Source organism: Nycticebus coucang, chromosome 2, assembly GCF_027406575.1.
Source record: "Nycticebus coucang isolate mNycCou1 chromosome 2, mNycCou1.pri, whole genome shotgun sequence".
Lineage (NCBI taxonomy): Eukaryota > Metazoa > Chordata > Mammalia > Primates > Lorisidae > Nycticebus > Nycticebus coucang.
In genome coordinates, this window is record NC_069781.1 from 78,961,465 (window position 1) to 78,974,107 (window position 12,643).

The following is a 12,643-nucleotide window of genomic DNA, read 5'->3' on the forward strand; positions in this document are numbered from 1 at the left end:
CTTTATAGCGTTTTTTGTGGTCATTGCTTTTCTTGAGCCATTGGATCTAATTATTTCATAAATGTGTGCCAAAGGGTACATCTCTTTTAATTTTACCACTGTAGCACCAATCTATAGCTTTGACTCATCCCACTACTAGAGTAAGAGCCGAGTAACATGGGAACTGTGTACCTTGCATCCCTGCAAGATGATCCATTCAGTTCCTGACATATGAGATCCATGTCAGACACCCTATAAATGTTCACTGAACTGGAAAATACTATTACTTAGCATTTACTTTGTAAAAGGTGCTCAGTTTTATGCACTTCAGTGGTTTACAGTATTAAATTATATACTTGGCAGGGTCCAGATGATTGCATGGACGGAGAACATTGCCAGAGCCTGTTAGTGCTTTTGCAGATATTCAGCTAAATCTTTTAATACGTGAAAAGCAACAGACGATGAATCATTATTACATAGTTGATGTCTTTCTGGCAATGTTTTAAAAAAGTGTGGGAAGAAAAAAAGTACATGTAACTGGATTATTGGGTACATCTTCTAGTACCTAACATAGTAACTGGCACATAGTAGATGTTTAATAAATTCTGTGTTGTGTCTTGAAAAAGCCTATAGAACTTATCTTTTTCTTATGGGCTACTAAATGGCCTTTCTTATTCTAACCATAACAGAATACCCTGGGGGAGGGTTCTGCAAATATTTCATGCTACTGTGTATCTTTTTCTAGTGATGGGACCCTATGTGAGAAAAGTTCTGTGTGATGAGCTGGGGGCCCCAGCCAATTCTGCAATAAACTGCGTTCCACTGGAAGACTTTGGAGGGCAATATCCTGACCCAAACCTGACCTATGCAACGACTCTCCTGGAAGCCATGAAAGGAGGGGAATATGGATTTGGAGCTGCATTTGATGCTGATGGGGTAAGTAGGAAAGTTTTCTGCATGCTGACCTCCTGACCCTACAATGAGCCAAGCACTAGAAACCAGGGAATGAATGAACACGTCTGGAGCTGAGGTGTATGGGTATGTGTGTGTACTCTAACTGACCCTCCATCTGTTCTTCTGTTTCCAGGCTAACTATTGCAATTAAATAGCCGTGACTTTTCTTAGTTCCAGATTAGCATCATGTTATAAAGAAGCTGTTTCCTTTTGTCAAAAAAATTATCCGTGCAATAATTTTTTATTTACAGCTAGTTTGGTTGTAGTTTGGTTGAAAGCACCACATTAAGGGCAGGAACCCTTGTTCTACTTTACATTTGTGGGGGAAATGAATTAAGTCTCTGGAGGTGACTGAAGCATGAAGTAGTCGCACACATTTCCGCAGGTAGAACACTTTCTTAGCTGTGTCAAGATTCTGGGCCTTTAGTATTTATGGATTTAGAATAAGCTTTCCCATGCTTTCTGTGGCCTCATTCAAGTTGTAGGATAATAAACGGTAAGATGGCAGTGAAGGGGCTTGTGATGATTATAGGAATTGGTTGCTAATAGCAGATGCTTCTGTCTGATCATTTTCACACATTCCTTCCCACAGGACCGTTATATGATCCTAGGCCAAAATGGCTTCTTTGTGAGCCCTTCTGACTCCCTGGCCATCATTGCCGCCAACCTCTCTTGCATTCCATATTTCCGTCAGATGGGGGTCCGTGGGTTTGGGAGGAGTATGCCGACCAGCATGGCCCTGGACAGGTAAGCAAGGATGGCACCGTGGAAAGCCTTATGATAGACTTCCAATGTCAATGTCTCCTTTGTTGGTAGCTGGCACTCATTCTTCCTTACGCCAATGGGAACTTGCTGAAAGCATAGGAACTTGGAGATATAGTATAGTGTACTGGGTAGGAGCTGGAGAATCAGGTGGCCTGACCTTGATTCCTGGTTCCATCAATTATTAGCTGTGGGAACTTGGAACACATATTTGATCTCCATGCCTTAATTTTCTTAATCTGTAAAATAGGAATAATTAGTAGCAACTTTATATGGATTGTTATGTAGTATGAGTAAAGTGATTCTTGTAAAACACTCAACAGAGTAAATAGTACAAAGTGAATATCATACTGCATAAATATTTAGTAAAAAAAACTTAGTAAATCTGAAAAAATATATAAGTGAGGTGGTAAAAGCATGAGTTTTGAGGTAAAATTATAGTATGTTCAAATGCCAGTATGTATCCTTATTGGCTCTGTAAAAATGAGGATGATACTTCACTGGTTTGTTGCAAGAATGAAATGAGCACATGGCAAGTGCCAACCAGGGCTGCTCTACCAAGGAGATTCGCTTAGAAGGGCTTCAACAGAGGTGGGTTTCCTTGTTCTTGCTCCATCCATCCTTACCGTCTTTTATCTTGTATTATAAAACCGTGCACTTTTCAAATGGTCTAGTATTTTTAAACAGCATGTGTTATTATGGAGGCAGTATAAGTGCATGGTGAAAACTTAGACAACTTAAACAATAAGAAAATGTAAACCTCATAGCCTCTTCCCTGAAATCCCTATCCTGGTGGGTAAATGTGTATTCCTCACTGGATCTCTTTCTGTACATATGAATTATGTGCATATAATTGAAATATATAATATTATATACATATTTAAATATTTGTCTTTTATAATACTAAAAAGAGGTCAGAAATTACATACCGCCTATAACCTGTTTCTTCTTATCCACCACCAACTGCCAACTTCTTATTAAAAAAAAAAATTTTTTTTTTTTTTTTTTGCAGTTTTTGGCTGGGGCTGGGTTTGAACCCGCCACCTCCGGCATATGGCACCTTACCCCTTTGAGCCACAGGCACCGCCCTCTTATTAAAATTTTTTTAAGTCATCTGAAACCAAGATCGTATTGAAATTTCCCCTGAGCGTCCTCAGAATGTCTTTTATGGATGGTTTTCCAAAGTACCTTCAGTCTTTTTTCATCTATTGCAAGTCTTTTATTTTTTTACTTCATGAAAATGACTTTTGATCTGACCTTTTTTTTTTTTGCAAAATCCCACCTTCTGGATTGTGTGGTTCTTTTCTCTTAGTGTTATTCATTCATTTGCTCATTTATGAGGTGACATTTATATACAGTGAAATGTGTATCCCTAAGGGTGCAATTCAGTGCATAGGCCCATGTAACCCAAATTAAGATACAAAACATTCCCACACCCCAGAAAGTTTCCCCGCGTTCTCTTCCAATCCCTGATGGGCAACCATTGTTACAATTTCTGTTGCCATGTGTAGGTTTGCCAGTTCTTAACCCTTAGCAGAAATGGAATTATATCCTATGTACTTGTTATCAGCTCTTTTCACTTAATAGAAATATGTATTTTTTTTACTCATTTACATCCAGTTGCATCTCAGTGTTTCATTCCTTGTTGATAATGTGGAGTATCCTAACGTATACAGATATCACTATTTTTGTAATCTCTTGCTGATGGATATTAGATTGTTTCCAATTATTAGCTATAATGGGTTCATGCTGCTATGAGAATTCTTATAGGGCGGCGCCTGTGGCTCAAGGAGTAGGGCGCCGGTCCCATATGCCGGAGGTGGTGGGTTCAAACCCAGCCCTGGCCAAAAACCAAAAAAAAAAAGACATACAGAGAATTCTTATGTGTCTTTTTGTGGACACATCTTCATTACTCCTGGGTAAATATTTAGGAATGGAATGCTGGTTATGGGGTAGATGTATGTTTCAGTCTATGAGAAATTGCCAAACTGTTTTACACTCTTATTTGAAATGTGTGACAGAGTTTCAGTTACTTCCTATCCTAACCAATATATGGTGTGGCTAGTCTGTTTTATTTTAGCTGTTCTAGAGAGTGAAAATATGATTTCATTGTGCCTTAGATTTAAATCATCCGGTAACTAATGAGGTCAAGCTCCTTTTCATGTGCTTGTTGGCTATTTGTGTAAGTTCTGTTGTTATGTTCAGAATGTATTTGCTCATTTTCAAAGTTGGGCTGATTGTCTTTTTCTTATTGATCTGTGTAAGTTCTTTCTATATTCTGGATAGTAAGTTTTTTGTCTGTATTCCAAATATTTTCTCTCTGCCTGTTGCTTACCTTTTCATTTTTATAATAATGTCTTTTGATAAAATGATGTTTTAAGTTTGATGAAGTCCAGTCTATTAGTTTTTCTTATAATTCATTGATTATATGGTTATTACATACATTTTTTGTCTTCTACAAGAAGTATTTGCTTACCCCAAAGTCAGAACGATATTTTCTCTGTATTTTATTCTAGAATCATTGCGGCTTTAACTTTTACATTTATGTCTGTGATGATTTTGAATTTATTTTGTGTGATGTGAAATAGGGGTCAGGATTGACCTTTTCTCCCTGTCCAGTTCTAATTCTATTTGTTGAGAAGACTTTTTTTTTCCCTGAATAGCTTTGGTGCCTGTATTAAAAATCAGTTGACCATGCAAATGTGGATCTACTTCAGGATTCTCTATTCTGTTTCACTGATCTATTTATTGATCCTTATGCAAATATTATACTGAAATCAGGTGAATCTTCCATTACCTTTTCTTCTCTGTCAAATTAAAAGAAAATTCTATAGCTTAGGTCCTCTATATCTTGTTTATATTTTAGAATCAACATCTCAATTTCTATAGGATCCTGGTAGGATTTGGACTGGCCTTCTATTTAATCTATAGAGTCATTTGGGGAAGGTTGCATTTTAATAACATTGAGTCTTCCAATCCATGAATGCCACATATCTTTGTGTCTTAGTTTTCTTTCATTTCTCTTACATATACTTGGTAGTTATGTGTAGACATCTCACATAATTTTTGTTAAATTTATTCCTGAGTATTTTCTATGTTGGTGCTATTGTAAATGGGATAGTTTTATGAATTTAACTTTCCAATTTTTTGCTGCTATTAATTAGAAATACAATTGCTTTTTCTCCCCTCTGATGGAAGAATGGCCTTGTATTCTTCCATCAGAGGGGAGAAGAATCAAGGACCTCCCACTTTACTTCTCTCCCTCAGGTGAGACTGACATCAAGTCCCTGATGGGGAACTAAATCCAGTTTAAAATTCTAGCTTAGCAGTAGCCAAAGAGTAGAATGTGTGAGTCCATGATTTTTCCCATTTAGCTTTGCCTATATATTTCTTTAAAAAAAAAAAAAAAAGAGTAAAACTGTAGAGAACAAAGCAAAAAATGGGACCATCTCTAGAAACTGAGAGCTCAGAATCATATAAAGAACCTGAGTGCTGTGGGTTATTTGATAATGTGCAAATATATTTAACCCTTCCACTTACATAGAATTTTATAATTTTACAAGAATTTTTAGACATTATCTTAATTTAACTTTTCAATGATTTAATGAGGTAATTGGGGTGAGCTTTAGTCTCCTCATATTAAAGATGTTGAACCAATAATCAGAGAGGTTAAGTGACTTGTATAAAGTCACACAGCTAATTAGAAATTGACCCAAGATTTGAAACTAGGTCTTCTGATATATAGTTTACCACTACCTCTGTCTGATAACTACAATGAGATCAGGAAGGCCCCTTGAAAAACTAGTTGAGAATATTGCCCAACTCTCCTGTAGGCTAGCCAGCAACTTTCCAAACTATTGTCTGAAAAGGCTGGTTTCATTCTGACAACAAAAACCATTTGTCCTCATTTCTTGTGGAAATTTCCCACTAGTTCTTGATTTCACTTTATCATCCCCCCCGCCTTCCCAATAAATCTCTGTTTCAGTCAGAAACCAAAGGCCCTGCTTAGAAATTTCACAATGGACCTGTTCTGATATGTGAGTGACCATTTAAAAGGATTATTCATGCTTGCTGGTTGGGATTCAGAATTCAGTACGGCTCTGAGGGGTGACTTGTCTTGGGTATTTGATCTGTTGTGTGACTCCCAGGTGGATTCTCATGATGGATGCTTTATAAGTTTCTTTCTTCTTAGGTAAAATAAATGGTAGCTTCCAAATTTTGATCTTGATAGTGGTTTCTCGTACAGCGTGATATTTTTAAAAATGAATAAATTCACAGGAACATGCCCATAAATGCCAGTCCCAGAAGAGTAGTCACAGAGTATGTTGTTGAGACACGTTAAATGGCACCCTTACTTCAGAATAAGGGGGGGTGGTGTCCCCTGGAAACTGATGAATTATTCAGACAAACTTTCATTGTTCACTGATAACTGTGGTTCCCCGAGGGAAGACTTTCAGTATCTTTCATTTCTACTCTTACAGCATCTTAAAACAAGGATTCCATTTTCCCCAGAACAATATAGTTTCAGCCTTGAAAATGGCATTCTTTTGGGGCTTTGTCATTCTGAATGTGTCTGATTTGTGGTTGGAGATGAGTCTGTGTTGCTGAAAACATTTTGGTTCAAATGATTTGTGAAGTAAAGCACATTCAAAGTATATTTGTGGCCCAAAGTCCATCTCCACCCCACGCAGAGGTATTAAATAATCCTTTGTGTCATCATCCTTCAATAATATTTATGGAGCACCCATCTGTGCTTGGGACAGTGCCGAATGCTGTGCAAAATAAGGCAAACACATGCATACTTGAGCCCTACTCACAGAGATATTTACAGTCTCAAACAAGGGTACATCCATCTCCACCCAGAGCAGCCAGATCTAAGAAGTGTGTTTTGACTATAAGGACGGCTGTCTGAGGCCCCCTATCCATAAACATGGTGGTGAGGGAATTAGTCCTCGTCTACCCTCTATTTGCTCTTTGTGGCATCCCTGCTATCACCATTTATTCACTCAAGACATATTTATTAAGGACCTTCTATGTCCTAGACATGGTCCCCATTGTGGAACTTAGAGTCTAATGGGGAAACCCATGAATAACAAATAAGGAAAAAGTGTGGAAACAAATTATAATACAGGTTAAGGGAAATGAACTTGGTGCAGTAGTAACTGGTGGGTGTGGGAAGGACTTGCTGAGAAGGTTAGGGGCAGGACCAAGAGCAGAAATGTGTAGCTGGACCTGGCTATGATGCTGAGATTAGAAATGACCCACAGTTCATATGAAAACACTTATTCCTCAGAATGTAGTCTACAGCTATCTGTTGCCAATCCCAATCTAAAGTATGTAGTACAGCTTTATCTTGAATATACTCAGCTGGCTGTTGGAATCCAGACAGTGCTAATCCTGCAAGTATGTGGGTATCTGCTGATCTACGGTGACCTTGATTTCTTACCGTGTCCTTTAGATCTGTGCTGTTTCATGTCCCAGATTGGTCATGATGGATGACCATAATGGGAAAGCATGACGTGGCCTAGTATCTAATCACTGAGCCTCCCATATATTGCTTCTGCTACAAAATTATTTTGCCTCAGCAGATAAATATGTTCAGGTGTCTCCTATATATTAAAAAAAGGTCCTTTACAATAACTACTATGGTAGTTATTGCCCTGAAACTCTTTATAGCTGATCCAGTTTGGATCAAGTCAGGAAAGAGATGGCACCTTTAAAAGGGATTCACTAGAGAGAACTTAATGATGGTAATGTAATAACCTGGTCTACAGAGATATGGGTGGAGGTAAGGAAACAAAATAGGTCAAGAAGGAATGGAGTGGCTCTCTGGGACTTGCAATCACAGGAAACTATTAACACCCCTAGGACTAAAAGGGGTCGGGGAAGGATGGAGTAACCCTAGCCTGGTAAGGTCTGGAGGCGTCAGGGATGGGCTATCAGACAAGGGTGCAACTGGGCAGGGAGGGACACATGCCCCACGTATGTATCAGTGCAGTAGGCTAGTTCCTTATGTTGACCACTTTCATATGTTGACCAGTTTTTACAGTTTTTTGGGTGGTCAACTTACTGAGGTTCTGCTATATATTCTAGATATTAGACCGTTGTCTGTTTTAAGCACTTCTAATGTTCACCTTTTTTCTTTAGACAAAATTTTCCCCCTGAGTGTGTATCAGAAGTGATATTTAGTAGACAGATCTATTATAGACAACTCAGATTTTTAAATATATCAATTAATACATAAATAGTAATGTTTTTTTTTTTCCTAAAAATTGTCCTTCACATATTTACTCTCTGGGTGAATCACCTATTGCTAAAATAATAATCCTTTGAATAAACTTAAATTTATAATTCTCTCCATTCTTCTTTTTTTTGTTTGTTTGCAGTTTTTGGCCGGGGCCGGGTTTGAACACACCACCTCCGGTATATGGGGCTGGCGCCTACTCCTTTGAGCCACAGGCACCACCCAATTCTCTACATTCTTGATGTACCACTAGTCACTGGGTTCTGTCAGAAGAATCCCTTGATGTTTCTGAATCGTCCTTTTTCTCTCCATTGTTACTTTTACTTCCTACATTAGGTTCTTATGTTTTTTTTTGGGGGGGGGGATGTGGACTGCAATGTCAGGTAGCTGGGCTCTGCCTCCAGACCACCTCTTCTTCATTCCTTATTCTGGATTACCCTAAGGGCAGTTATTTTAAAACTGGAAGTCATGCATTTCCTTTTTAAATTGCTTAAAATTGTTTGGTAGGCTTTGAATATCTGCAGAAGGAGATTCTATCTCCTGATTAAATAACATACATAACCTGATTATGAACATCTTCCTCCTGCCTAGATTCCTCCTGTTCCCTCTGGACATGTCGGAATGCTCACAATTCCCCAGATCTCACAGTCACTCACACTTCTGTGCTTTACCACACGCTTCTGTCCTGGAAATGTGTTTCCTTTGTCCCACCCCAGTCCACTTCGTTCTTCCTTGCCTTTTATGGCTTAAGTCAAGCATCACTTTCTGGGTAAATCCTGCTTTGATATTATCTTCCCTCCATCCCAATACAAATTCCTAAAAGTCAACTACTGTGATCTAGGAACATGCTTCTTTTAACCTTTGTGTAAAGATAAATTTGGTGATGCTACCACTTGGTGCAAACTAAAATATACTTGAATGATAAGAGGGAAATGAATGGTGCATAATAACCCAATCTTCTTTGAATGTAATAAAACTATGCCCAATTTGTGTTTTTAATTTACATTTAGGCAAGTTTGTAATGAGTTGGATTTTTAATAATGCTATGTGGGTAGGCACCGAAGCTCTCAGCACACGTAACTTAATCAAGGTGAGATAACAGGAAGCAACCACACAGCAGTCATTTCCTTGTCGATAATTAAAAATTGCCCCCCCCACCCCAAACCTATTTCTTCCCCTGTAAATAGGATGAGGACTGGATATCTTACCTGTATAGGAGGCATAACATTGCCTTTCTTTTTCTTGTCTTTCTTTTTATTTATTTATTTTTTTTGAGACAGAGTCTCACTTTGTTGCCCTCAGTAGAGTGCTGTAGCATCATAGCTCACAACAACCTCAGACTCCTGGGCTTAAACAATTCTTTTGTCTCAAGTCTGTTATGAGAATCAGCATCTGATGGGAAAGTGATCTCATGCCACCAATTAGTAGAGAGCATTTACAAATATGTATTAACTGGCGGCGCCTGTGGCTCAGTCGGTGAGGCGCCGGCCCCATATACCAAGGGTGGCGGGTTCAAACCCGGCTCCGGCCAAACTGCAACCAAAAAATAGCCGGGCGTTGTGGCCGGCGCCTGTAGTCCCACCTACTCAGGAGGCTGAGGCAAGAGAATCGCTTAAGCCCAGGAAGTTGGAGGTTGCTGTGAGCTGTGTGAGGCCACAGCACTCTACCGAGGGCCATAAAGTGAGACTCTGTCTCTACAAAAAAAAAAAAAAACAAATATGTATTAACTGGCTAGAGTGAGAACAATAAATTATTAACATTTAAGACAAGTGCAAGCTGCAGGAGATTTGCAAGTGTTAGATAAATTGTCTTTCATTCAATTTTTTTCAGAGCCATCTTGGGTTTTTACTGAGTTGGTCAGAAAAACAGTTAGACGAGCATTAAGTGGCCTGAGTTCTAAAATACTTAGTTCTCAGCGTCTTCTCATGTGAATTGAAGGATGACCCATTTTTGAAAGTCAGCTGTATTTGCAAGGACTCTTTGTCACTCTTTGATTCTGTCCCTGGAAGGGCACTGTCATTGTTTAAAAGGGTGTCAAGCAGACTATTCTCAGCCCTTCTACTGACTTGGCCCTGCTTGGTCCTTATCAAGTCACCTTGACCATTGGTGGATTGAGTCAGCACTGAAAGAAGTCTCTTACTTTAACATTACCCTGTGTGAATGGGAACTAAAGACCATTTTAAGCAGAGGTTTTGATGCCATCCAGTCTAGAATATGTAACTAAGTGGCATACCCTTGCCCTCTAATGGGAATATTAACTTAACGGCCTGTCTTTATTTATAATCTTAATCTTGGTTTTTGGAGGGTCCATTTGGTTCAATAACCTCTCTCCTTTATTCTTTGTGCCTTAAAATATTTATTCAATTTAAAAATCAATCCCATTGGTTACTGCAAAGAGGTATGAGGTAAAGTTTTAGGCTAATAAAAATGTTCCATATCCTGATTATGGTGGTAGTTATACAACTGTATACACACATGCACACAGAGGGTGCCAAAAATGTATATACATTTTAAGAAAGGAAAAATTTGTATTAAAATTGTAGTACTCAAGTCATATTTGACTTTTGCAATTACAAAAGATAAAAGATACAATATAGAAAATAACATCTTGTCAGTATATATTGATTATTACCATTACAGTATTTTCCTTTCTTAAAATGTGTGTACTTTTTTGGGCATCCTCTGTATTTGTCAAGGTGCATAGAACTGTACATTTAAAAGCGATGAGTTTTATTTTATGTGAATTATACATAAGATACAATCACAAAAGTGATAAAAATAAAGTATATTTATTTAAAAATAAAACAAAAGAGTTTTCTTGAGTCTTCTTTTATGACTGAGTTCAGGAATCACCACTCTCTTTGAACGACTCTAGTTGCAGGGATAGAAGTTTGCGTTTGCTGCATAGTCACTAACCCAGGTTCGGGTGAGTCGAGGGTCCTCTGGAATCACTGTCTGCTGCTGCCCTTTTCCTGGTGAATCAGATATAAATATACTCCCTGTGATCTTGTCTTCTTTGGCAAAATCATAACTTAACTATAGAGTTGGATATTCAAGGATTTCAAGGTCATAAATCTAATTTATTGATATTATAAAAGATATAAGGAAGACAGGCGAGGCCAGCCTAACTCTGAACCATGTGCTGTGTGAGCCCCCAGGAAATTTGGTGCTTGACAATGCTTTTCCATGAAGGAGGATAGTGACAAGTCATCTTGGGCCTGAAGATTCTTTTGGAATGTTCTTTTCGTGTGTACTTTATATGTATTGAAGTGTATTTTGTAACTCTCACTAAAAAAAATTTTTTTAATGGATTTTAAACTCTAACTTCCAAGAGAGTGTTAGGTTGGGCCTGTTGAAACAGTGATTAAATGCTTGTTAAATATCATTGATTTCACTTTACCCATCAGGCTGAGAGAAGAACAGTGTCTAAGAAAGATGAGCAGGGTGAATCAAGAAGCTGCCGGAAAGCTTCGCTTGCTGGGCTGAGAGCCAGAGTGGGAGTGTGGAAGCATTTTTATTTACAGTGACTCTGCTATAGTATCTTGTGTGATGTCATGCAAATCCTTGGAAGATTAGAGGCAGATGCTATTATTGAAATTGTATTTACAGAAAAATCTGATGTTGAGAGGTTAAGTAACATGCCTAGAGTTACACAGCAAGAAAGCAGCAGCCAAACCTCGTCAGATTGTTTGACTGAAGTCTCTCCATCTCTTTGCTCTTCCATATTGTTGAGAGCAGAAAAGGTTCCGATTGAAAGTTCTTCGTGTGGGTTTGTGTTGGGGGAGGGGCAGGGTGGAGAGAGGGACCAGTATTACACAAAGGATGTTAGATGACATTGGATAAGCAAAATTAAGATTTTGCTTAATTGTGATTTTTGACCCTGAAAACATCACTACTATTTAGTAAAGGTCTGAAGAAGCAGTTCTGGTTTTAACTTTGGACTTCCAGGAAAATGTTGACTGTAGTTCAAGTTAAGGTTTGAATTTTATACCTTTGCCTCAGGAACTGCTTGAAGTTGTCAGATCATCAGTGACGGCTGCACCAAAAAGGATTAATCAGGTTTCGGCAGTTTTTCTCCCTTAGTTTCTGTGTAAAGTGGGTTAAGCAGATCTGATTCCTTCTCTCAAAGAGTTTTAAATCTGAGACAGACAACCTGATGACCATAAAAGTGACTAAGAACAATGAGTTCCTTTAGTAGATAATGTATTAACAGTTGGGTGTAAATGTCTGCACCTAGGAAAAAATAAATGAAGGCAGATCTTGTCGGCCCTGTCCGTACGCCCTCCACAGGTAAGGGTGAAATTCATCTCATCTTTGATCAGGTTTCTTCCTCAGGTTTAACATTGTCTTTTGGAATTCCAGGTTCTTTTAGAGTTCTTGATTACATCGGTGGCTTATATTCGGCATGAAGGAAAACTCTTTGGGGAGTTCATGCCTGTATTTAACAATGCAAGAACCTTTCAGGACTCACAGTCACAGAGAGATTGTATCAGTCGGGATCTTTGTGAAGCAAAGGGAGGAAAGTAGCTGACATGGGGCCTAGCTAGTAAATGGAATTTGTTGGCCGACTTCACTGAAGTAGAGTTGGCCTCAGGTGAACCGTGATCCAGCAGCCCAAATGATACCACCATTGACCTGGATACGTCCTCTTGTCTGCTCTGCCTTAGAAGGGTGTCACTCTCATCCTCAGGCTCCCTGGCTCTA

At 38.6% G+C, this 12,643-nt stretch overlaps 1 protein-coding gene across 1 annotated transcript in view; it reads left to right on the plus strand.

The window, feature by feature from the left end:
- The window catches only part of PGM5 (phosphoglucomutase 5), a 187,442-nt gene that overhangs the window by 37,733 nt on the left and 137,066 nt on the right, over positions 1 to 12,643 (plus strand). Inside the window, exons 5-6 of the mRNA XM_053574472.1 lie at positions 725 to 915; positions 1,526 to 1,680. Coding sequence (XP_053430447.1) covers positions 725 to 915; positions 1,526 to 1,680 — 346 coding nt within the window. The remainder of the gene's footprint in view (positions 1 to 724; positions 916 to 1,525; positions 1,681 to 12,643) is intronic.